The 26,813-nt window shown below is 40.6% G+C and overlaps 1 protein-coding gene across 9 annotated transcripts in view; it reads right to left on the reverse strand.

Moving 5' to 3' along the window:
• Window positions 1–1,091: 1,091 nt before the first annotated feature.
• COL12A1 (collagen type XII alpha 1 chain) overlaps window positions 1,092–26,813 on the reverse strand; it is a 115,896-nt gene continuing 90,174 nt past the window's right edge. For 4 of the 9 annotated variants that reach the window (XM_083729655.1, XM_083729652.1, XM_083729654.1 and 1 more), the window contains exons 52-66: window positions 26,036–26,185; window positions 24,638–24,715; window positions 22,947–23,033; window positions 21,519–21,572; window positions 19,992–20,087; window positions 19,371–19,424; window positions 18,695–18,748; window positions 17,453–17,506; window positions 14,731–14,802; window positions 9,106–9,141; window positions 8,943–9,009; window positions 7,331–7,519; window positions 6,948–7,016; window positions 5,140–5,310; window positions 1,092–2,158 (exon numbers count right to left, since the gene is read on the reverse strand). In XM_083729655.1, coding sequence (XP_083585781.1) covers window positions 1,977–2,158; window positions 5,140–5,310; window positions 6,948–7,016; window positions 7,331–7,519; window positions 8,943–9,009; window positions 9,106–9,141; window positions 14,731–14,802; window positions 17,453–17,506; window positions 18,695–18,748; window positions 19,371–19,424; window positions 19,992–20,087; window positions 21,519–21,572; window positions 22,947–23,033; window positions 24,638–24,715; window positions 26,036–26,185 — 1,413 coding nt within the window. In that variant the 3' untranslated portion in view covers window positions 1,092–1,976. Of the gene's footprint in view, window positions 4,770–5,139; window positions 5,311–6,947; window positions 7,017–7,330; window positions 7,520–8,942; window positions 9,010–9,105; window positions 9,142–14,730; window positions 14,803–17,452; window positions 17,507–18,694; window positions 18,749–19,370; window positions 19,425–19,991; window positions 20,088–21,518; window positions 21,573–22,946; window positions 23,034–24,637; window positions 24,716–26,035; window positions 26,186–26,813 lie in introns of all 9 variants that reach the window. The other 5 variants (XM_083729660.1, XM_083729658.1, XM_083729659.1 and 2 more) reach the window with 2 other exon arrangements.

A 26,813-nucleotide genomic window follows, 5' to 3' on the forward strand; every position in this document is an offset into this window, starting at 1 on the left:
GGAAGTGTAACTTAGGTGGGTTTGCATGAAAATGAAAAGTGAAACATATTTGCCCTCCACACCTATCAGAGACACAATTTTTTTACTTGGAGATTCCATTTATCTGTTGTCGCTAATAGCCAATGGTAGATCTATTGCGTGGACAGGCGGAGTCCCCAGATCCCGAGTGGTCCCCCCCGTCATGTGGAATAACGACTCTAGACAACGTGCTATGGGATTAAATTGGCCACAACTTTATTAAATTTCAATGTGGGTAGACGGATTACCAATTAAGATCTACCCTCTATTGTGTGGGCAGGTAATCCCTCCCCTTACCTGGCCTGGTTTCCCTGGCAACGCTTCCCCCAGGTGGGATTGGACAACTCACTGGGGTAGGCGGGGACCTCCAGGTATCCCACCTGAGGGAAGGCAAAGCCTATGCTGATGGGGCCACTCCAGATCCAGGGCTGCACGCGTCCACGCAAAAGGCGCCCCCCGTTTTAAGTGGGGAGCGGTCATTCTCTGTTTAATATTTGTCTAATCCCTTTTAAAACTAGTCTTGGAGTGTAACGGAAAAGTGTAACCATTAAGTAAAAGCAGCTTCAAAGGGGGTAATTTTCAATGGCGATACAATCAAAAAAGGGGGAAAGTTCAATCATTTACATGTTTGCCAGTTTTGTTTTTCACTTTTCACCTGCATGGGATTCTTTTCTAAAGACTAATGTCTTGGAAATCCTGGCTGCAGAAGTGGCAATGTGAGAGCTATTATTCTTGTATAGAGGCCATGGGTTCATAGATTATGTGAAAAATGTACATGGCCTGAGTTTGGAACCACTATCTTAATTCTATCATGGTTGGGGCCTCCATAGAGCAGGGAAATGAAGTATTATACTATCAGAGTATGGAAACTACTGCTTGATATATAATGCTGACCTCAGCCTGTAACACAATCTAGTATTCATTGTTCAACATTCTAAACTGCAATGTGCTGCAAGTTTTATATGTGAAAAGGTTATTCTGAAAGTAGTTTAATGTTTCTGTTGATTTATTTCCCATGACAATAAAACCTCTGAAGGTTGGAAGCCTCCCAGCAATAATACTCACAGCCTATATAAATTTTCAGTAGTTTTATTGAAAAATGCCTCTTTTGTTTCAGAAATAAATAATATAAGGCAGTGAAATTCACAATTTGCAGTTAAAATATAAAAGCAGCAATTCTATATCCATAGTCTTGCAAACAATTTCCAACTGCTTTTTTTTTTTGATAACTACGAAACATTATATTCTGGGGGGGAGGGGAATCATACTAAATATACAACACAAACATGCAATTCCATCTCTGCAGGATTGACTGCAATTTGGCATAAATGTTAATGTCTCTAAAAGGAGATTTAAGCCATTATTTCTTTTTTTAAAAAAAACCTGTATCCAGTTGATACAATGATGTCAGCTACATTATTTAAGATTTGTGGTTGTTAAAGAGATGTATAAGAGCAGTATATGCCCTGCAAGATATGAGCAAGGATAGGAGAAACTGAACACATCAAAAGCAGAGTTTTTTTGTTTCACTAGACTGCAGATTTGTCATGTGACTGAACTGTGTGAGTTAAGTAATGGATGAGGTGAAAAAGCATAAAGCAAGCTCCATTGCTGAAGCATCCAGCCTTCAGATCGCTGGCAGCAACTGTGTAGGGTTTTCTTTCTTTTAATTTACTTAAAGATAACGCAGCCCTGTGGTAATTTTAATGCACTTGTTAAAGTTCTATGAAGCTGCTGCAAGCTCAGGTATTTTACAAGCATTGTAAGAGCAAGAATGAAATCTATGGTAACATTTTATTGCTATTCCCACATAAGCATGATACCCTCAGAAGAAGCAATGGAAACGGTGGTGGAGAAATAGGCACACCCAACCAATTCCCGATGAATCTACATATGTAAGAATAGCAACAACAAAAACCACCAGCCAAAAAGAGGGGAAAGGTAAGGAAGTCAATCATTTATGGTTTTGTTTTTGCTTTTCTTGATAACGATCTTTTCCAGCGCATATGCTCGGGGTATCCAGGTGAATGCATATCAGCTCCATAGTCCTCATATTCATCATCTCTTCTTTCTGATTCCACTGGTACTATGTAGGGGTCACTTTCAGGCGGATAAGGTCCACTTTCAGGTGCATATGGCTCTGGTTGAAAATAGTCGTCCGATTGAACATTATAGTTATCAAATGCCTTTGAATCCACAGATTTTTTTTAAAAAATTAAATATTTTCATTTTAGTGATTCTGGGGTGTAAATCTATATGATCCTAAGTACATTTACTTGCAAACTGAGTTTTCATAAAAAAGCAACTTATTTCCAAGTAAATGATACTAAGCCAGTGATTACTGCCGGAATTCTAATACACAGAAAGATTTTCCCTTCAGAAAAAGGGAGCTGTTTGTGCAACTGCTCCTTGCCCTTGAAGTGAATGAGAAAGGCTTCTTGTGCAAGATCACCCTAACTGCACCAAAGCTCAGATACAGCCTAACCCAATCATATTTACTCAAAAGTAAGTCTCCCTGAGTTCAAAGGAACTTCAATCCCAAGCAAGCAAGCAGAAGACTGTGTACAATTAATGTTAGAGAGTAAGTGGCAGAGTACATACAACTATTATTTTTAGTTTCTTTGGGGGTAAGGAGAAAAGGTATAAAACAAACTTGATGTAAAATGTAATGTGAGTTTCAAAAATACAATGCTATAAAAAGAAAACTAATAGTGGGTCATATTCAACTAACCTTTGTTCAGATTAGACCCATTACAATTAATTAGTTAACACCATTAATTTCAGCAGGTCTACTTTGGATAAAAATTAGTTAATATGATGCCTTGAAATTTGGGGAACTTTCTAAAGAAGCATTTAGGCTTCAGTACAGCTTAAGTCTTAACTAAGTTACATTAAAGCAATGGGAAAAGTTAATCACAACCAACTTCTTGTTGCAATGAAACCTCAACACTTAACATCAATTGAATCAGACCTTGGTGCACAATTTATTAATCCTTTACATTAGCACTTAACCTGCCAACTTCTTTAATTAGCTTTCAGTTGAGTCAGGAAGGGAAAACTCACATGTATCATTGTTTTTGTTTTTTAAAAATAGTTTTCTACTATGGCAGGCATCTACAAAAAGTATGACTAGTGGTGATCATATTTAGTAAATATTATTTCATGACAGTGTTCCTTATATTGGACTAATAGCTGTCCTTGAGAAATACCTAACACTGCAGGAGGACCAGAAGCAAAAGTAATTGTTCTTTTGAGTGCTTTAAAGATTACATATACAAAAAAACCCATGCCCTGAATCAGATAAGATGATGATGAGAATGATGAAGACAAGCACCAGAGAGAGAGGTTTCAACAAGTTTAAGAGTGGTTATGGTAGCACGCAGCAAAAAGCAGCAGCAGCAGGCTTAAATGCGAAAGCATGATGGTAATGTTAACTAATTTTAGCAGACATGATCCCATACAAATCATTTACAAGCCACAATTAGTTTACTATTTACATTAAGTCATTTCTCTTTCATGAAGTTAAATGTATCATGGTCTTAAATTCACTAGTTAGTAGTTTTATAAGTCTCCAATGCAACTGAGTCTTTTAGGGACTTTTTAGGTATGGGGTTGGAGAGAAAAGTAAGGATAGGAAGATGGACTTTTCCCCTCTGGCATTACCAACATCTTTGTCCTTTATCGTATTCAAGACTTGTTAGTAAGTATATAAAAAAAGAATCTCCCCATCTTATGGTGTTCAGTTAGCCATTATCTATGTGAAATATCCATACAGATTCACTTCCTAATAAGCACGTGCGCAAACATCTCAGAAACAGGATTTTCATTGTTTTCAAACTGTAAGCAGCACTGGCGACTTAGAAAATGTGTTAGCCGGAACCTGAAACAGGTCAAAGAGGATGTTAGTTTTCCAAGGTCAAACAGCTGTGCAATATATATATATTCATTCAGCTAAATCCATCTATGGAGGGTTAAATTATATGCATATATCTATATATGTATACAAGGCTTTTCTTGGGAAGGAGAGCACTGCAATATTGTTTCCCATTTTTTTTTAATTCATGTAAATTGTTGATCTTGTGCAAGTTCTGCATGATTATAAAATTTGTTTCATTCATTAGCTCAAAGTCCACGAATTTGTGTGTACATATATATATATATATATTCATTCATGTATACATGCACATTATGATAGTGGCAAACAACATATCAAGTTTATGAATTATAAGGTGCTACAGTGCACACAACAAACTATTGATACCGTGAGCCTGAACTCCTTTCTTGAGAGATGCCCTAGATTTATATGGCACACACAATTTTGGGACTCATCCCCTTCCCAGTTTACAGTGACTTTGGCTGCAATCCAGTACAGTTATCTGGGAGTAAGCACCAATGAGCTCAGTGGGGCTTACTTCAGAGTAGACACGTATAGGATTGCTTCATTGGTGCCCCAGTGGCCACAGCTATCCAGCATTTTTGTTGCTTTGGCAGTTCACTGTCTGAAACTGCTTCTTCTCAGAAGAAATGTGTGCCATTGAGTAATATAATCATAGATGCCATGGAATTTAACCCAACACAAAATTGTGCTATGGTGACTTTTTTCAGTTGTCTGCACTGTACCAAAGAATAGCATTTGTTCTCAGGATATTAGATTTCAGGTACTAATTTTGTATAGATAATCCCAACATTAATCAGAAAGACACAAAATGGCAAACAACTGTGTTCTTTTTACTTTAGATGGAGAGGTCAACCTTGTTCAGAAGAAGTAGTTTGATGGGAGGAGGAGCACAAGGAGAAGAAGAAGAAGAAAATTGTCATTTAAATCCTTAAGCAAAGATAATACTTTCTATCACGATATTTATTAGAAATAAACTGCTTCTGAAAGGTAATATTTTCCCCTTAACACAAAACACATATCAAACTGGGGTAGTTCCGTAAATACCAAAAAAGTACTTTTAATAGTACCTGAATTATTAGTTCTAGGCTGGCTCAGTTACGACTACTGAACAGCTGAGCTGGATTCAGTTCATTATACTAGAAGGTCTCCTTCCACAAAGCAATTCAGACGGAACTGGCATATCAATGAGGTACAAAATTAAGTTTAAGTTCTCAGCAACCTACCTGGATATCCTTGACCATTGTAAGCAATGCTAGCACACTGGGATGAATCACAGTATCCAGGAGGCCCGGGGGGACCTCTGATACCAGAGTTACCAGGACGGCCAGGTGGCCCAGGTGGTCCCCGTGAGCCTGTAGCACCTGGAGGGCCAACTCTGGATTCTCCTTGTGGACCTAATTATAGAAGGAAAAGGAAGATAATATATCTATATAATTCAACATGCAGCAGTCCGATAAAGTGACTGTCAAAGTCTAGACTCAGACATATGGTTAAGAAATGTTTCCATTTGGGTTCTACATATGGTGTCAATGAAGCGACCGCAGGGAACCCAAGATGTAACTCATCATTAGTTGCTTCCCTAATTTTAAGGTCTTTATGCAAAGAAAACTGCTGTGGCAAGATTTGAGCTTAGTGGTTTTATCCATCCTGTGTACGATTCAGGGATCTCATGGGGCACTTTGGTATTAGACAAGCACACTAAATTTCAATTAAAGTGTAGGGCTGCTTCAGTTCTGCTACCCTGCAGCTTTAGAATGGATGAGATCATGGGGTGTTTTTTTTGGAACAAGTTATATTCATGGTTAACAGAAATGTTGAGAGCTTTAACAAAGTGGAGCTAAAATTTGTTGCAAAATTCTTATGGATCTTGTAATGAAGAAAGGTATGTTTCAACTAGTAAATTAAAGACAGAAGTGCCAAGACAGTCTGACTACTCTTGCCAGGACATCGGTAAATGATCAAAATTGTACTGATAGAAAAAGTAACTGTGAAGGCCCTGCATTCTATCATAAATTGTGTCAGGGTTTCAGAGACAGAGAGCGAGGGGGAAGGGTCCCAGGGTGATGAGGAGGAGGACGACAACGACCCGAGGTTGTCTCAGAGTCCGTCAAGCGATTCGGAGGATTCCCAAAAGGGAGCCCCCCTGGCCAGGCCGAGGGGCGATAGAGGGGGAAGCAGTCAGAAGCAGGAGAGCGGAGGGGGAACCCCCAGTGGGAGTTGGAGATCGGGACCGGCTCCTCTGTCGGAACGGAGTGAAAGGGGTGGAGTTACCAGTGTGTCAGAAAGAGCAGAACAGGAAACAAAGGGGGGAAAGAGTTCGGAGCAAGACGTCCTGCCGGGAGGGGTGGAGAGTAGCACCGAGAGCAGCGTAACTGTCGAAAGGAAGGTCAGAGGCAACGTACGCGCGCCAAGTTCAAATGTGGAGGCGCGCGGAAGTGAGGAGAGTCCTGGGGAGGAGCCTGGTCCCAAAGCGCGAAGGAGGGGGGAGCAGGCGTCAGAGGACAGCCTCTGGGGAGTCCCGGAGGGAGGGAACACAGGGGGGCAGGAAGACCCTGCGGAAAAGGAAGGAGAGGAAAAGGTGGAGCAGTACAAGCCTCTTAAACTGGTGCAGAGGCGGGACGGATTCAGAGGGGACTTATACGATCTAAGAGTAACAGATCCGGAGCCACGGAGCTTGGATGTAATGCCAACAATGTTCTTCAATAAAACCTTTTGTATATAACTTGGACTGGACTTTGGTCTCTTGTGAGCTGGGACCACGGGTGGCTCTGACAAATTGTAACTATACTATAGAGTAATTTACAACTGAAAGAGAGCACAACAATTGCAAATAAAACCTAATTCTGAATCAAAAGGCTAAAATAACATTTTGTTTCCCCTGAAATAGGGGGGGGGAATGTAAAATGTCTGGCTGGATACAAGCTAAAAAGACTTGATGCTCATTTTGATCAAATTTTACTTGCATACATAATAAAGCCTGTCAATATTATCTTTTACGGTTTTTTGCTGCCATGTGATACAGAAAACTCACCTGGTGACCCAGGCAAACCTCGGGGCCCTTGTGATCCAATCCCTCTTTCACCTTTCTCTCCAGGTAGCCCTAAAGCACACATAAAAAGAAAAGGGAAACACCCCATGTAATTGTGAAAGTGATGCTGAAGAAATAATTTTCCATGCTTGTGAAGCATATAATTAACAGCACATTTTTAAATAGTGCTCTTATTCATCCAATGAACCACTTAGCATATGCAGGCCATTTTTATACTAAAACATTCTGTTTGGTTTAAAGGCTGTCCTGTGGATGTTAGACTGAAGCATTAGCAAAGGATTCATCTGCTTGACAGCAGCTGACCTAGGATGACGAAACACACACACACAAACACACACATTTTATACATATATAGCACAACTCACCTCTTTCTCCAGCTGGCCCTTGCATGCCAGGTGTGCCTGGGAAGCCTGGCCTGCCCCCAGACCCAGGTTCTCCTGGTGGCCCAGCAGGTCCAGGGGGCCCTGGTGGTCCTGATGGTCCTGGTTGGTTACGGTTTGAATAGTAATCATTTGGTATTTGATTCAGCCTCTGGTTAAACTGGGCCATATTGGCTTTGGAGAAATAAAACAGGATAATATAAGAATGCACAATACCATTTTCTGTAAAGTGAAAAACAAAACAGAATACTGCTCCCTGGTGCCACAAAGCACCTTCCTGACTACTATTGGTTAATTTGGTACACGACTTTAGGCTAAGATTAACAAACAGTATAAACTCGTAAATAAATAAATTCAACTAAATTCCACTCTTAGCAAACTGAAATTGATGAGCCTGAGTAAGTCATGCCCATTAGCCTCAGTGGGTCTACTCTGAGTAGGATTAGCATTTAATACCACCCATAGGGTTAGATTTATTTGTGGAAATGAGTCAGAGCCAGTGTAGGCACCTGCTCTGCAAACTGGGTGCTTCCACAGAGAAAATCATGTTCTGACTGCAGAGGGACACAGATGGTTGGATGTGGGGGTGGGGAGGCCCAGTCAGCCAAAATCTCTTCCACTCTTTTCTACCCATGGAGGCATAGAGCTTGTGAGGTTCCACTCTATGCAACTGTAGATCCAATAAATACAATGAAAGGAGAAATGTTGGCAGCAAGATGGTATTATAAAAAAGCTGAAACCAGTACAACTTAGCTCCCCAGAAGAACACATATTTTATCAATAAGGTCTTGCCTAAGAATGTAAGGCACAGAATGTAAGGCAGAGCTATGGGTGTGATGTACCTGTCTCCTAGCCCCCATAATAGCCTGATGTACTGAGTGTACACAACAGAAGGCAAGTTTGAAGACAAGCTCTAATGCCCTATGGTACCTCTATGTATGGGCAGTATGCCTGTAGTGGACTTGACCATGCCCCTACTTTTAAGCATAACCATTTATTTTCATTTCTGTATTCTCTAGTAGACCATGTATGACAAACACCAGAAGGAGCAGCAAAACATATTCAGTATTTGCCAGCATTTGGAGAATGGGACCTGAACTTGTCATCACTGCTACTGCCACTGAAGAGCACAAAGTGGCAACAGCATAAGGTGGGATCAGACCTAGCCTTCATTAATCATTATCACTACTGCTACAGAAAGGCAGCAGCTGACAGCAAAGCAAGGAATCAAACTCAAACCCATATTTCAATCCAGAATATCAACCACTGACTAATTTTGTGTTGATTTGGTACAATGAAGTTCTTGTTTGCCACATTGAATATGCCAATGGGAAAAGTAGCAAATAAACCTAGGCTTGTTGTGACAGCCATTGGTTTGGTAACTCAGAGTTGCTTTCAGCTGATCAGACTCTGCTGGATTTGGTGATCCAGCTAGCAAGAGGCCAAACATTTGCAGTTTCACCCACCAGCCTAGGCTCTGCCTAATTTGAGAAACACTTAACCCATGTGACTTTAAGCTTTAAGTTCACAACAGAGTCTGACAATATGGTACACGGAAACATGTGTTTTGTTGCACATATTTCAAAGCATTGTTTACCATTCATCATTTGTTCACAGACTTGTCTTGCAACAGCTCGCATCATATTCTGGGAAGCAATGTCTCCCTTAATAAAAGAAACAGAACATGTATTAGACATGATGTGCTCTTTTGTAGGAGGCATTAGAAAATGCAAACAAATTCATTTTAAGGGTGCACTTACTCTGTCACCTTTCTCGCCTTTTATTCCAGCTGGCCCCTGTAACAAATTAAACTCCATCAGAGTGCATCACAGAAAGAGGGAGGATTAACAGGAGTAACTGCAAAAGTGTGTGCCAGGCACTCCAGGGCCTGAACATGGAAGGTCAGCCCATGAAAGTCAAGTGTCTGCCTTATACTGAATCAGACCACTGGTCCATCTAGCTCAGCGTCATCTAAGCAGACGGGCAGTAAATCTACAGGGTTTCAGGCAAGAGTCTTTAATCTTAGTCTTTCCTGAAAATGCCAGAACCTGGGCACTTCTACATGCACCACATTTTGTGTACCAATAAGCTACAACTGCCTATCTCTAAGTTGCTATGGTGATTATTTTCATTTACTAGAATACGTAGCCTTCATTTAACCACCCCACCAACACTTTGGGTGATTATCTGTCCTTTTAAAATAACAGTGCTAAGGAAGTAAACGGGCAATATTAATGTTTCAGTGAGTGTGAACATCAGTCTGCAAAAAAATTGTCTCCTTGGGAATAATAGCTTTCCAAGTATATCATAATATAACCCCATGAACAAGAACAACATAACCTATATTAATATTTTTATTGTATTCCTTACTGAAACATCTTCCAGCATGGCTTCTTAAGGGGAAAAAACATGACTTGATAATAAGTTGCCCTTATAATTATTTTCATTAGAATATATAGCCATGGGGGGTAGCGGAGAGACAAAAATAATTAAAAATTAAATTATCTCCTGGTTGATTTCAATAAACATAGTCAGTGCATTTAAGCTGTATATTTGCAGATATTCAAAAATGCATGACAATTGTCACACAAATATATTTATTACCTATTTGAAAGCAGTTAACGTAGTTTCATCTGTCAACAACATTGACTTCCCTTTTCAAATCATCCAAAAAGGAGACAGTGTTGTCTGAACCCTTGGACTGTTATCAGAAAAATATTAACCCACCCTAGTAAATCTTAGTCATTTGAACAAGTTCCGTAGTCTTTCCAGAGGCACTTAATAAATATCTCAAACCAGAGATGTTTCACCCTATACCTCTAGTGCACCATCCACAGTAATGTCCTCCACTTTTGTTGTACTAAGCTGATTTGATGACAAAGGCGGATTGGCATCAGTAATACCAGAACCTCAACTGCTGAATTTCCTTTAAATTCCCTCCCTTCTCCTTTCTGTGGGGACTCCAATTGTTGAAATAAATGATCAGAAATGTGTGGAAATTCTGGGCATTCAAATGAACAAACAAAAGAGAAATTGCTATTAAACCAAACAGATTTTCACTGGTAAGCTCCCAGAGGTGAATCGTTAGTTATTATTTAATCATGCTTAATATTCTGTTGTCAGCAAAAGTAATAACCAAATCTGGCCACAAGTGGTTTCTTTAAAAAGCTCCTTCAGTGACACACCAATAAATTACTCTGCAGGACTAGAGCATAACTGAATATGGCAACATTTCAACAATCTTGCACTGAGATCATGAACATTTAATTTGTGAAAGTGAGAAGTTTACACCAGGGATGATTTCAGATGTGCAGAATTTAGGGTCATGGTGACCCTGGGTGCTGCTGCCAAACATGCAAAAGTCTGTTTGTTTACATATGGCTCTGATTATTTGTTATCCCCCAGGCTGCTTTCAGTGCAGCAACATCAACCACTCTTCTTGCAAATAAAGGGACCCTTAAACTCTTTACCTGAGTTGTCAAAGCAAGGGTGTGAAAGAAAAGGACTCTTCTAATTCACTAAACATCTCTAGCAGCTGTACAGAGCTGCCACATGCCCGGATCAGGCAAGTAATTTATGCCTTCTCTCGTCATTTTGACCAGCCTTACACAGAATATGATGTGTCGATTGTCTTAGCCTGAGGCAGCATTTACTTTCCAGAAGTAATGTCAACCACATGTGAGAAATGGATCCAATGGGAGACCCTGGGAAGGCTGTTTAAATAATGTTTGTGTCTATGAAGTATAGTTACATTATTTGTTCTTGTTCATTCTAAATACTTAAGAGGCACCATTGTTTGCTTAGATACTTCCTCCTTATTGAATTAATTAGTCTATTGTGTTATAGCTATTTTTGTCTAAAGAATAGGCTTTTCTTTTTGTACGGTAATTAATTAGCAAATTATCAAGTTTGTCCCCATGGAAGCAAAAGCTCAAAGCAAGCAGGATATTGCTGCTGCTTCCTGTATGTCTGTCTGTCTTCTAAACATGCATACAAATCATTTTTCTCTTGTCACCCACTTAGAACTTTTTCTTCTCACCAACTTAGAATTCTCAAGAGATACTTAAAAATGCACTGATAGGCCAATGAACTCAGGAAAGCTGTCTGTTCACTATGGCCCAGAATTATCTAAACTTTTTTGATGACATACTCATGTTGAAATGATTTCATAGTACCTGTGACCATGATATTATTCTCCCATGCTTGGCTTAAAAGTGTGTGATTTGGATCTTTGTGTTACCAGTGCTAACAAAGATCCTTAGATGGTTACATTATCACAAGAAATATGTAAAGCTGTGTGAGGAAATGCTGCTTTGGAACACAGCCATGTAGCTACAGGAAAAGTCTGGATGACCTTTAAAACTCTGCAGGCTACATTTGGCCCACCGCTTGCACACATGGGCTTAGGTTGCCACTTTGGCATTTCTTGATAGCATACATATAGGTGCTGAAAGCCCATCTACCACATGAGTCTGACAAAACATCTGCACAGACTGTATGCCAGATTCCTGCTGGGATTTGATCTGAAAAGCTGAGAAACAGTATGCGGGAGAGTGGGACAACCAAAGCAAAACACTGCACTCTGAAAACATTATATTTGGATAAAGGGAAGCGCATATATATATATATATATATATATATATATTTGCTTTCGTAGATTTTCACGGGTACAGGAATGCAGGTTTTGGTGTCCTCGGGTGTCTTCCCGTGTAAAAGTACTTTTACACGGGAAGACACCCGAGGACACCAAAACCTGCATATATATATATATATATATATATATATTAGAAGTTACAGGGAACCAGGCAGAGGGCCTTCTCGGGAGTGGCACCCTCTCTATGGAATGCCCTCCCATCAGATGTCAAGGAGATAAAGAATTACACAACTTTCAGAAGACTCCTGGAGGCAGCCCTGTATCAGGAAGTTTTGAATGTTTGATGTTTTATTATGTTTTCATATTTTGCTGGAAGCCGCCCAGAGTGACTGGGGAAACCTAGCCAGATGGGCAGGGTATAAATATTTTAATTTATTTATTTATTTATTTATTTATTTATTTATTTATTTTCCATTATTATGAAGACGCCTTGAAGTTATCATTACATACAGAGCTCCTAAGCTGAATGGAGCCAACTTTTTACTGGTCACTGCTCCTCTGCCTCTTAACAGCAGCTTGATGTGCAGCAGTAGCAGATGGTGTAGTAGGGCTGTGCCACTTGGTCAACCTCTTTCTAGCTGAGTCACTGCTGCATGTTGGTGGCAAGGTTGGGGTGGTGCAAAGTGCTGGTGCAGCCAGTGCAGCACTCCTGCTGACTCAATTGCACTGCACTGACCTTGTTGCCACCTCAGTGACTTAGCTGGAGGGAGTTCAGGCATGCAGCACAGCTCCAACGTACCATCCATTACTGATACACAGAAATTTGAAGCAATGATGCCTCTCAAGGTGTGCAGAGGTTTACCTGTTTATGACTTTGGATATAACTACTATTAGACAATTAAGCAGGCCAAGCCCTGTTGTTGTTGTTGTTGGTGGTGGTGGTGGTGGCCAGTTGGTAACCCAACCTGTTCCCTTACTAAGACAGCATTTATAATAAGTGCTAATGTGAGACATGAAGTACAGAAAATTAGTCACAATTAAGATCTAAGGAAATCAGTGGGACAAGCTAATGTGACCAATTGACTCCAAATATGAGACTGCGTAATCTCATAGAAACTACATGCAAACATTTGCATGGCATTCTAAAAAGCGGGGGGGGGGGGGCAGAAAAACCTTGATGTGACTTATCTGGGGCCATATAGAAAATTCCTCTTTCTCCTTTTCAAGACTATTTTATAATTACTATTATTATTTTAAAATTTATCACCCTTTGGCCAAAGATCACAGGGTGGTAGACAATATAAAAACATAAAAATACACAACAAAGTAACAAACATAAATAATACCCCTCCTCCACTTTAAAAGGCCTTAGATTGTGTAATTGGCCAAAGGCTTGGGAGAATAGGACTGTTTTTGCCTGGTGCCTAAAGCTGTGTGGCAAAGGCAGCATGCGAGCCACCCTGGGGAGAGCATTCCACAAATGGGAAGCCACTGCAGAAAAGGTCCTTTCTCATGTTGCCACCCTCTTGACCTCTTGCTCAGGAGGCACACAAAGAAGGCTTAAGATGATGAACACAGGGTCTGAGTTGGTTCATATGGAGTGAGACAGTCATTGGGGTATGGTGATTCTGAGCTATTTAAGGCTTTATAGGTCAAAACCAGCACTTTGCATTAGGCTAGAAGCTAACTGGCAGCCACTGCTGTCAGGTTAGAATTGGCATTATATGCTCAAACTGTCCTGCCCTGGAGAGAAACCTAACCGCTGGCTGAAGTTCCAAACCATTCAGCCAGCGGTTAGGTTTCTCTCCAGGGCAGGACAGTTTGAGCATATAATGCCAATTCTAACCTGACAGCAGTGGCTGCCAGTTAGCTTCTAGCCTAATGCAAAGTGCTGGTTTTGACCTATAAAGCCTTAAATAGCCCCATGTATGACAGATTGCAGTAATCTAACCTAGAAGTTACCAGAGCACAGACAATAGTAGTTAGGCTATCCCTGTCCAGATAGAGGTGCAGTTGGGCCATGTATCTGACGGAAAGCACTCTGCACCACCAACGCCACCTGAGCCTCAAGCGACAGCAATCAATCCAGAAGTACTTCTAAACTATGTACCCACTCGTTCAGAGGAAGTACAACCCTTCATTGCCTCAAAGGTACTGATACAAGCTAAGATAATGAGAGAGAGCCTTCCCATGCTGACCAGTGTAGTAGATGCAAACGTTGCAACCTTTGGTACCAAATGCATAATTTTCTAATAGTAGCCTTGACAAAATCAGACAGATTGGCTCTGGCAAATGCTGCTGGGACAATCTCTTGATCCCTCATCTGGTATAAGATTCTAGACAGAACCCACAACACAACACCGAGGCTCCACTGTAAACATTCAAACTTTTTCAAACCAACAAGCTCCCAGAATGCTACATATAAAAATTTCCACCTTAGGGAAGCACATCATACTTGACTGTGCTTAAAAAAGAATAATTCCAGTAATTCTGCTGATTTTGCTCTGAGATGTTTACATAGTGCAGAAATATAAGCCTTGGCATGTGCAGCTTCTGCTCTCTTTTTAGTGGAAAGCCCTGACCACAATTTCCAGACCTGACTTAAATTGCAAAAAAAGATGTGCTGTAAGGAGTGAAGTTGCTGAAAATTAGACTTAACATCTTAACTTTCAGATATTAGCTAGTTGTACTGATAGACTTTTCTCAGACTCACATCACACAATGGCTCTCTCAACGTTTGATGTTATCTTTAATAACAGATGCACTAAATGCCAATCATTGGTTATCTTACCGGAGAGCCACGATCTCCTGGTTTTCCTGGTTTTCCAGTTGGGCCAGCAACTCCAGGAACTCCTGGGGCACCCTGCAAAAATGTACATTGAAGGTATACTAAGGAGGACATAATAATAGTCTGTTAAATCCAACAAACATGATACTCACCAAATGCAGGGAATGCATGTGAAAACTTTTCCTACTACTATTTGTTTTCATTTCCTCACAATCTGACACACCTTGTAACATAAACAGTGAGTCTCTGTTTTATTTCTTTAATGCTCTATGAACAAGTTAAGCTTGCATCTGGCAATAAAATTCTATTTTTCTGGTCATCTCAACCCCTGTCCCACCACCACCTGTCCAATCTGTACTGGTGAGGAACTGCTGAACTGGCTCTAGGTCCCAACAGATGTGGAAAGGTGAGACCGGGCTTCCTCAACATCAGCCCTCCAGATGTTTTTTGGCCTTCAACTCCCATGATCCCTAGCTAGCAGGACCAGTGGTCAGGGATGATGGGAACTGTAGTCTCAAAACATCTGGAGGGCTGAGGTTGATGAAGCTTGGGTGAGACACTCAGTTGCTATAAAAAAGGAAGGAAATATCCAGGTTAATTAAAAAAGGTTTTAAAAAAGTTAATTAAGCCCAGTGTGTTTTGAACTAAGTTCAAAACCAATTTCAGTCTTGCTCTCTGAAATGTTTTGCAACAGTGTGAATTGGTTGATCCAAGGTTCATCTGAGGAGTCTTAAATGCTTTGAGCTCAATATATGATGTATATGTATATGTATGGTTTTTTTCCAGGCAGAACTCACTGGAACTTAGTTTCAGCACCTCTCCGGTAGACACCATTGCTATTATAAGAGAACAAGGGAGGCATTCCTTGTGAGTTCCAGCACCTCTTTTTCTAGAAAAATAGCACTGGATATGTCCTATGTCTATATTTTGCACCTGGAAGTTGGCATCCTTGGCCATCTCTCTGCCCACTACCATCTTCTCTGTCAGTGCAGAGGGAGTCTCATGAGTTACCTTCCTAGGGAGCAAAGGATTGGTCTTTCACTTACTTATTTAACAATTAGTATGGAAGTAATTAAATAGCATCTTAAAAGAAAATAATTTTTAATGCTTAGCCTATTGATCATTCATGAAAAAGCATTGTCCTAGCAACTAGCAGGCTTTCTTTTAACAGATTTTCCTTGCAGCAGCAAAACACTCACATCTTTCTAATCACATCAAAGGAACAAATTCCATAAGAGAAATTTTCAAGCCTCATAAAACATTATGAAGCTTCTAGTATTCCCAAAGCTTAACTGTACTCGAAATGATTTCCTTTTGACTATTTTCCAGCATAATGAACATGTGCAGACCACATTAGACACAGCCAGATCTTTTTCTTAATAAAACCTCCTGCATAACTATCTGTAGTCATCAAATCTTCTAACTGGATAACAAACAATACAGGATTGATAGGAATAGGACTTAGAATGCAAGAGGGGAGTCAAAAGGGTGCACATTTTGCCAGAGTGATATTACAGCAAAATTTGGCACTGAATAATATGCATAATTATATCAAACCAATTAGGCCTGCAACAAAATGAAGTGTGCCAGCCAGCCAGCCATGACCTTTTCCAGGATACTCCTTTATATTACCCCTCCCCTGGTTTTTTTCTGTCCTCCCTCCCCGTCAAGAATCAGTCAGCATTCCATAGCCACTGAGCATGCTTGGTCATCATTGGGCTAGGGGGCAGAGTTTCCCCTAAGTAAGTTTTGTTTCCTGAAGTTTTTTGTATATGTACGAGCCCTACAGTTCATCCAAGCCTGTTGATACCACACACACACACACACACACACACACACACACACACCCCTTGTGTGTATGTGTGTATGTATGTATGTGCATGCATGGTTGGTACTTCTTTTGGCTACATAAGATGATGCCTATATAATAGTATGTTGTGAATGCTGTGAGCAGTGATTCCTCTGTTGCTCCATTTGCTTGATGATCTGCCCAGAAGGGTAAGGCAGGCAGAGTGGAAGGGTTGGGTCAAGGCAATGTCATGGGAAAGACAGAAATGCCCAACCAGCTGCATGATAAAAGTTGTGGCGGGGGGGGGGGGGAGGAGGAGATGGTGTCAGAGGAGTATAATTGGAGCAGACCAGGGTGAAAAGGAGATGGGGGTCAAGACAAGGACATGAGGGATATTGGATATAGAGACAAGGAAGGGGAAAAGTAAAGGTAGCAGGGAAACAGAGAAACAACAAGGAAGGAAAAGGCAGCACAGAAGTAAGTAGCTGAGAAGCATTGCCTCAAATGAGCATCACCCAACAGGGAAGAAAGACATGGTGGAGAGTTCGGGGCAAGCTAAAAAGTGGTGTGTGTGTGTGTGTGTGTGTGTGTGTGTGTGTGTGTGTGTGTAAGGGTCCTTATATTACAGATCCATAAGCATTACTGTCCAGGTAAACTACTGTACCAAACCCACAGAGAGGCATGTTGACGAGAGCCCTGAACTTAGAATGAGTACCACGCTCACCAAATGGTCTGAAGATCCTTGGAACCTTTAGGGTTTGGGGCAAAAGAGGTTACATAGTTGTATGATTTAACCTGCTCAGGTAGTTATTTGCTAACACAAACAATGAGGAGGTAGAGGGAGAACCATAACAGCAAACTGGCTTTTACAAAGCTAATCCCTCCCCAATGTCAAAGCCCCCCAGTTAGCCCACAAACAGTCAAGCTAACACTTACTAATGGTCCAGGGGGTCCTCTTGGTCCAGTTGGGCCATCTTTTCCAGTGAAACCCTAGTTGAAAAGGGAAAGTTTATGTATTATTGTTTTGTTTCTTTAAAAAGATAAGCTAATTCCATGATGACTTGTTTAGGCTAATGTCCATTAACTATTAATATATATGTTTAAAAGATATTGCCAGCCTAGGTGTGATTTAGTTCTGTGCTTCAGTTATGCTAACATCAACTAGTTATCACATGAATATATCAAGGCTTTTCTCTGGTTAAGAATTCATGCTGAATGCTAAAGCTCAATTACTTGTGAGGAAGTTCCAACATCATCATCTTCTGTTGTCCCTCTTTCTTCTGTTGTTTGCTTTCTCACATCCAGCCTTTTTTGTTAGTTGGCAGGATTCACCTAACCAGCCTTTTCAACGGAAGCTTTCTGCAAGGACGTCTGCAGAATGGAGCTTCCCCCACTCTTCACATCATGCGCCCCTTCACCCCCACCCCCCAAAATGGCTGAGAATAATGAGCACTCATCCAAAAAGTCACACAAGAAAGAGAAATATTAACTAATCAAGAGTAGTGGTCATAGCTGTCATATTAATTTCAAAGAGAAATTAACCAGACAATATCAGGAGAGTAGTTTATTTCTAATACTAAAACTTTACTGTTCCTCTCTCAGTCTAAACTTAGCCAAAGTCTTTACTCTGATGGTCTGCACAGTTTAACTTTTCACATACAACCAAACCAACCTTAAGCATTTGGGTGATGGTGATTGCCATTTTTTAACTGCACCCATCCATTAGGGATTGTTTTTGTAGGTTTGGCAGGCTCTCTTCATTCATTCACCCCGACCCTGTGAAGTCCTGCTGAGGAAGTTCTACCCTGTGCTATTCCTAAAGTCAAGCCAGGTGGCTTCTCCTTACACAATGTTCTATGATGAAAATAATTACCAAGTAGGAAAAATATGTGTCTATTGCTTATACACCGTCAAAGGGAGCAGTGTCATCCATATATTTATTTTGCCATGAGTACATAAAGAAGAAAAACAATGTAAGTTAAAACACAGTTCATGTACAAGCATTGAAATGGAGCCCCTCACCAGCTCACCTACTTTTGGTACTCAAAAAGGATGTCCTACTCAAAACTAGTAGACTTCCATGTAGGAAATTGTTGTGTAACTAGGAATCTTTGTCCACCAATGGCACAGCCCTAGACCTACTGTGATCATCAACAAATATAAAACAAAAATGCTTACCCTATCACCTGGAGGTCCCATTGGGCCAGGGGGGCCAGGTAAGCCTGGAGATCCCTACAGAAGAAGAAAAGTATTAATCAGAGAGAATTATTGAGTTATGCAATACAAGACACACATTTGAGAGTACTAACAAGCATAGAGACAGAGGTGATCTGGTTGACACAGTTGACTTGGACTTTCAAAAATCTTTTGACAAGGTACATCACCAAAGACTCCTGAGTAAGCCTAGCAGCCACAGAGTAAAAGGAGAGGTCCTATTCTGGAGCAGGAATAGGTTAAGTAGAAAGAAGCAGAGAGTAGGAATTAAGGAACAGTTCTCCAAATGAAGGGATGTAAAAAATGGATAGTGAGGCCTCTGAGCTTGAGAGTCTTTTTTCTTGTGTTGTTGCCCAGTTTTTCCTGGAACTTTGATGCCTTCTTTGTTTCCTTAAAACCTAGTCCCATTTCTCAGTACCAATTCACAGCTGATACATGATGTGGTTTTGTACCTGTGTGGTCTTGTTTTATTATTTTGAACTTCAATAGCATTTTGTCTCATCTGTTGAAGAGCAAGTGAAACTAAACGGAAACTTATGCATACCAGGCTACAAGTGAGAACTTAATATATGTTAGCACTTATGGGACGTGTGCAGCATAAGTAGCATGACCATATTATTTTTTTTAAAAGGAAACTTACTGAGCGACCAGGTAGTCCTGGCTCTCCAGCATCACCTTTCATCCCTTGACGACCCTAGGAGGAGGAAATACTGCAAGTTTTAGAAGGTGCCATTCATCATGCACATTGGGCTGGGAAGACTTGGAGTGATTCCCCCTTGAATCCCAGCCCCACAGTGTACAACCCATCCCATTCACCAGACTGGGGGGCTCCTGGGGAAGGCTGGACTGTTTCTTCCAGCCCCTTTGTCATTCTTTCCTCTGATTTACCTACACAGCCTGCAACACATGATTTAGTTTCTCAGAATAGTGACATGGTTAACTATCAGAAAATAGTTCAGAGAATGCCAGATAATTGCCTAACCTTTTGAAAGCTTAAGAATTTATCTGGAAATGCAGAAAGGCATAGCAATGTTCCTTCTAAATCACCACAACAATAGTATGGCTATCATTTTTTTGTGTAATCTGCCAGGATCGCAATGCTTGTAAATATGATGTCGTGTGTTAAAGCACTTATTCCCAGTATTTTCTACTACATGACGAACAATGTCAAAGCGCAATAGTTAAAGAGTATCTGAGAGCACTAAATATGCTATGCAGGCTATCTTGCTCTCTCCAAAAACTAGAATGCCTGTTTACTTACTGGTTCTCCTGTAATGGAAAGTCCATTTGGCCCCTGTGGTCCTGGTGGTCCTTGAGGTCCTCTAGGTCCTACATCTCCGTGAGCACCAGGTGGCCCCTTAAAGTAGAAAAAGAGAGAAACCCATTTGCTAGCTAGCCTTTTCATAGAATCATAGAGTTGGAAGAGACCACAAGGGCCATCGAGTCCAACCCCCTGCCAAGCAGGAAACACCATCAGAGCACTCCTGACATATGGTTGTCAAGCCTCTGCTTAAAGACCTCCAAAGAAGGAGACTCCACCACACTCCTTGGCAGCAAATTCCACTGTCGAACAGCTCTTACTGTCAGGAAGTTCTTCCTAATGTTTAGGTGGAATCTTCTTTCTTGTAGTTTGGATCCATTGCTCTGTGTCCGCTTCTCTGGAGCAGCAGAAAACAACCTTTCTCCCTCCTCTATGTGACATCCTTTTTATATATTTGAACATGGCTATCATATCACCCCTTAACCTCCTCTTCTCCAGGCTAAACATGCCCAGCTCCCTTAGCCGTTCCTCATAAGGCATCGTTTCCAGGCCTTTGACCATTTTGGTTGCCCTCCTCTGGACACGTTCCAGTTTGTCAGTGTCCTTCTTGAACTGTGGTGCCCAGAACTGGACACAGTACTCCAGGTAACCACTTTTATTCTTCCAAAGTGGTTATCTTAAAGAACATACGTAAAAGATGGATTCACATAATATGTTTTCACAAGGTGACAGCATTTATAAAAGGCTTGTGTAGAAATCTGAGGGTTCCACTGTGTTTCGGCTCTTTGCCGAAACTCTTTTTTTAGTGCATTTAGAAACACTGGTAGCCATCAGCTGAGGTAAAACTTTGCCTTGCTGGTGAGCTTGTCACATTGTAGCAGCTTTATCAAAATATTATGTAGTTTAAAGGTGTGAAAGATGATAAGCCAAGAGTGTTGGCATTATTGCTTGGTGGCATTATTTGATACAAATATTGGTGCCTCCATTGTGATGTTGACAAATATTGCCTCAGGTTCCTCCACAAAATATAGATGATGAACCAACCCCACATAACTTCCTGGGACAGGGAAGAAGAATGCAGCAGAACTGACATCCTTTCTCTTATATCTTCCTCACATGTGTACTAATGATAGAAACTGAAGGCAATTGAAGGGAAGCAAAGTGAGATACAGATATTATAATTTCACATGAATGAGGTTGATTTCAGAGGGAAAACTGTCACAGAGTGAATTTTCAGTAAGATTACTTCTCCCTGGTGTGTGGGATGGTACAGATATTTGCAAACATATTTCTTGCATTCACAGTATACTAAAAATGTAGCATACAATGTGGTCCTAATATATAGAACTAAATACAGATACTTTAACTTTAAATAATTACTTGGTTAAAAGTCTTTTTTAAAAAAAACACAAGGGAGGAGACAAAACAGTTACAAAACAATCCAGTGTACGTCTGCTCAGGAGTAAGCCCCACCGAGTTCAATAGGACTTACATCCACGTAAGTGTGTATTTTAGGCAGATACTCACAGAGGGCCCAGTTAAGCCTCTTTCGCCTCTTGGTCCCTTAGCACCTGGGCCTCCCTAAAACAAAAACATGCAAATAATGAGTATAGATAGATGGATGGATAGATAGATGTGGAAGTCCAAAATCATATATGAATGCAAATTTCTTTGCAAGTAGCTATGTTACTTCTCGCAAGTAGCTGAATGGTGAAGCAGAAGGTTCATTAAGGGCTCATTCAATGCACAAATAGAGACTAACAAACTTTAGACTGTGGGGCTGCGGGTGTCAAACTGCACACTACAAGTCTATGATAAAAATACTAAAAACAACAAAGAAAGCTATGAAGTCTAGCTGTGCATAGATGTGTTTTTTTTCACCAGACTTTGCAGTGATATTGTTGCCCAATGTACACACAGTGATTATTGCCAGTGCATCAATACTGCTGTAATGGTTTCAGTATTGAAAGCGGTACCTAGAATGGCCAATTTTAGCTCCCAATAGTACAACAAGCATTGCTGCCATAGTCATGTGTGTAGTTATTATTGTAGGAATGTGTTGGGTAGTAACATCATCATGGTGACAAGAAGCACACCCCCATTGCACAAAAACAAAAGAAAACCCACATGCACGCCTGGGGTGTTTTTAAACATTTGCTAATAATTTTTAACACAGTAAAGAAATTGTAAATATATACCTCCTCACGCTGCATGTCTATTATCGTATAACTCTCTACAAATATAGTGTGGAAGGGTATCTGCTCCCACACAGTAATGTCTCACTATTTCAAGAGAAAGATCTCACTTTTAAAAATACACTTTTACTTTGAATGGTGCGCACTTCCCCTTCTGCAGCACATTCAACAACAAATTTCTCTTTGTCCTTCCTTAAATTACCTCTTAGGAGTGAAATTAATCTGATCAGAAGTGTGACGATACAATCTCATCAGTTTCACCTCTTCATTGACTGGCATGATAGTAGTAGAAGTCACCGTGGTTAGGAAATAGAGGGAAATGGCTCCCTCCCCCCTGCAACACTTCTTCTACCCACCTCCCCCAATACTTTTGTATAATTATCAACCACCAGGCCTCCTCAGTTGGCTCACCAGCCCATTTTGATCATATGCAGTGCTTCAGACTTGCCACCAATCCAAATGCTGGGCTTCTGAAGTGCCAATGGTCAGGAGGACTTCAAAGTGCCATACAGGGCTGTTTGCAAGGGATCCATTTCCTTACACCTGTGCTAGAGCATCAACAGACAAAAGCTGTTGCTATACTAATTTTGCTGCTGCAGCTAATTTGGCTCCCTGTGCTAGTGTGAACAGAGAGGTTGTTGCCATCATCATTGACCTCTGCTTCCTGAAGTCATTGGAGTTCTATGGATTCCAGTTTGTTAATCTGAGGTACTCTACAGAGTCACATGTCTGGTAATCACAATGCAATAATTTTGCTTACAGCAGGTCCTGGAGGTCCTGGAGGTCCCACGCTGTCTTGTGTGCATGTGCAAGCATTTGGTAACGATGGGCATTTTGCTTCATCCCTCTGAAAATTAAAGGACAAACATCTGTCATTTCCCTTGAATATTTTTTAAAGGGTGATCACCAAGAGAATGGTTTCAAATATGTTTTTTTATTGTCTGTAGCATGTTTAAATTATATTTTTAAGGGCAGACAGACAGACAGGAGAGAGAACTGAGACTCAAGGTTGCCTGGGAACCATGATGGCTGGTGTGGAAGTCTTGCTTAGTCCCAAATGCACATTGCTCATGGATGGAGCAAAATACTCAGCAGATGTTTTGCTACACTTTTTATGACTTCCTGTATTGTAGGACTTATCCTTAGGACTAAAAACAGATTTAGATAAATCGATTTACCCATACACATAGTAATCTACACATATGAATTAAAGAAATTCAGGTTGCTTATGTGTGCCATAGGGGGTTTCTCTAAAGGTGCATCCAGAGTTATAGCTTCCATATAATCTGTGATCGATATGAGGGAAAATTCAATGCTGTCATCCTGCTTCTGAAACAGTTAATAATCCAACAGAAGTGTCTGGTAGCAGAAGAGAAGGGAGAAACAATATTCTCCAATCATTCTTTCCCCTAGAAGTCCCCTGTGCCACTTTCTGGAGTGTTCCCAACCTCTGTAACAGATTTTCAGGGCTGCTTGGGTTTCAGAAAAAAGTTGTATCAGAAAACCATTCTGAAGAACAAAAAAAAAGAGGACACTTGCCAACTTTTACTTTTAACTATGGATTACTATGATGACTCTACCAATGAAAAAGAGGGTGTGTCCTGGAAAAAGAGAGCATATGTCTACTCAGAGTAGACACTGTTTGCACTCATTTGGGAAGATGGATATTGAGTTTTCTTAAACACAAACTTCGGGGCAGAAGTCGATAAGAAGTTGCAAGTCTCAAAATGGTACTGAAACAAAAAACATGGAGAACTTTAATAAGATAGTATATTGCCCAGCATATTTTAGAAGAAACATTTTTTCAGGGCACAAGGTTTCAATTTGTTATTCTTGTAAGACTACATCTCTTTTTCATCTTTTCTCCTCTCTCTGGGCAGAAGCCACACAGTGTCCTCCACTTGACCATCGCTCAACCATTCTGCCTTCCTTATTTGAACTTTTCTTCCATCTTTAGCCCATTACAGATTAGTGCAAATTCACCCTTTTGAGTTTTGCCTGCTAATTTACACTAGCAGTAACTAAAACATGACTATTTCACCATCCTATAGCCCAACTACCTCATTATTCCATCTCTAATTCGACTCAAACATACACTCACTTAAAAAACCCCAACAGCATTTATGAGGATATGTATGAGTAGAATAGGGCAAATTTATTGCTTATTTTAAAAATAAACCCTCAAATCTTGTCATACGTATGGGAAATATATCTGGAAGGGATAAAATTGGACTGAAATGTGGCCTGACTGTACCTAAGTTCAAAATAGCAGCATTTATAATATGGCTCTGGTAAAGTATCTGCATTCTTGCCCTCTGAGTCTCAGGATGATTCAGAGTCACATAAGCAATTTGTCATTCCCAACAGGGACCTTTCAAACATTATTCCGCATTGTCCTCTGTGCAGGACTGGCTCAGATTGTTGACATGAGGCTTTAAATATTATATTTACCCTAGAAGGAATGTCACAGCACCTATCTCTGCTAGTCCAAACGGCATTACATACAATGTCGAAGCTCTGGATCTCTAACTGTAAGACAAAAACACAAATGTCTTCAATGTTATATCAGTAGGAAATTTCAAAAAAATAGTTATGCAGGGTGATATTATGCAAGAATCATTTTTGCCATTCAGCCAAGGCAGTAAAATGCTATTCAGCAATACAGCATAGGACAACATTGAATAAATGGTCACTTAATTGCTTACTTTGGATCAAAGACATTTTTAACAAAGCACACATAAGATTTGTTTAATGCAATAAATGTCTTGCAGCTTTATATATTAGTACATAAAAATAGCAGTGGGAGAAAGTTGTTCAGATAGTAGAAATATTTTCCCAGCCAAAGATTATGTGACTCAAGCCCTTTCATGACTGAGTCATGCTACTGTTGACTCATATGTTGAGGCTACTAGATCAGAAGGCCAACTTCTATTCTACAACAAATGCCATGGGAATATCTTTATTAAGCACACAGATACATTGTGGGGGTTTTTGATGGAGATCAGAAAACGCTAACTTGTTTATTTACATTTATATTTTGGTCTGAGAATACTCCAGTCAACTTCTCAGAGCTACAGCTTTTGGTTCATATGGTAAAGGTAAAGGTAAAGGTACCCCTGCCCGTAGGGGCCAGTCTTGCCAGACTCTGGGGTTGTGCGCCCATCTCACTCAAGAGGCCAGGGGCCAGCGCTGTCCGGAGACACTTCCGGGTCACGTGGCCAGCGTGACATCGCTGCTCTGGCGAGCCAGAGCTGCACACGGAAACGCCGTTTACCTTCCCGCTAGAAAGCGGTCCCTATTTATCTACTTGCACCCGGAGGTGCTTTCGAACTGCTAGGTTGGCAGGCGCTGGGACCGAGCAGCGGGAGCGCACCCCGCCGCGGGGATTCGAACCGCCGACCTTTCGATTGGCAAGCCCTAGGCGCTGAGGCATTTACCCACAGCGCCACCCGCGTCCCGGTTCATATGGTAATTTTGACTAAAACTTACCATTTACATTGTAACAAGGAGCAACCAAATTCATCCATCTTGGACTGAACATTTATCCTAAGTCAATATAAAAGGAACTGACTTCATGGCATAAAATTGGTCCAGAGCTGGGCAGATGAGTAGTTTTTGTGATTTGTGATAGTGTCTTGTGTGTAATCCAAAGAGCATTATTTGGTGAAGTAGGGCATCACTATGAAAACTCCTGCCACAATATATTTGTTTTTAAGATGCCACTTGAGTCTTGATGGTTATTAAGTATATCCTAAACGTTGTAAGTAGGATATAAGGATATCAAATAAGGATATCAAAATACATTTTGCATGTGCTTGGAACTGATATAAAGTAAAGCTTGTTACTTACTGTTGCTGTTTTCCTGTCACCTTTCTGTAGTTTACCCAGTATTTCATAGCCATCAGTTGTGATATTTCCACCCTCTTTAATTGGTTTTTCCATTATTTCAACGCAGTCAATGTAAATTTTAGCATTTGTGGGAGTTACAACAATATGAACCTGTAGAAAATTTATTAGAAACATAACTAAATGCATGTATGTTTTTATACACCTTAGATTTGCTGTTTAAAGTTGTTAACTGTTCTGAAGGAATAGGGGCACTGATCTATGCATGGGTTCTCCACATGCAAGGGCTTCTTTACTAAGAAATGCAACAGCTCCATATACAAAGTTGTTCATGGGACTTAAAAGTGGGTGCCCAAGTAAGCTGGTGAGCATTGGTTCAGGCACTAAGGTCTGGATCAAGGTATGTAATTATTTATACAAATGGTTGAGGTGGCTAAGACTAACTATGACCATATGAGTAAAACATTCTTGCAAGATATACTGTAGATAGAAGAATTTAAGTGAGGGTGGGTTTGTTTTGTTCTTTCTTGTCCCAGAACTTTATTTTTCCATTTTTCCTTTCCACACAACAGTGGTTGCATTTGAACAAAATGGGCTCACACGCTCCCCCCACCCCCTCTCCTCCTCTGGCATGACCACAAGGAGATCAAAAGCTTCCACTTCTGTTCTGAGATTAACCACAGATTAGTGTATCTGAAGAAGTGTGCATGCACACGAAAGCTCATACCTAGAACTGACTTAGTTGGTCTTTAAGGTGCTACTGGAAGGATTTTTTTTTGTT

This window comes from Podarcis gaigeae (assembly GCF_964106915.1).
Source record: "Podarcis gaigeae genome assembly, chromosome: 3".
Lineage (NCBI taxonomy): Eukaryota > Metazoa > Chordata > Lepidosauria > Squamata > Lacertidae > Podarcis > Podarcis gaigeae.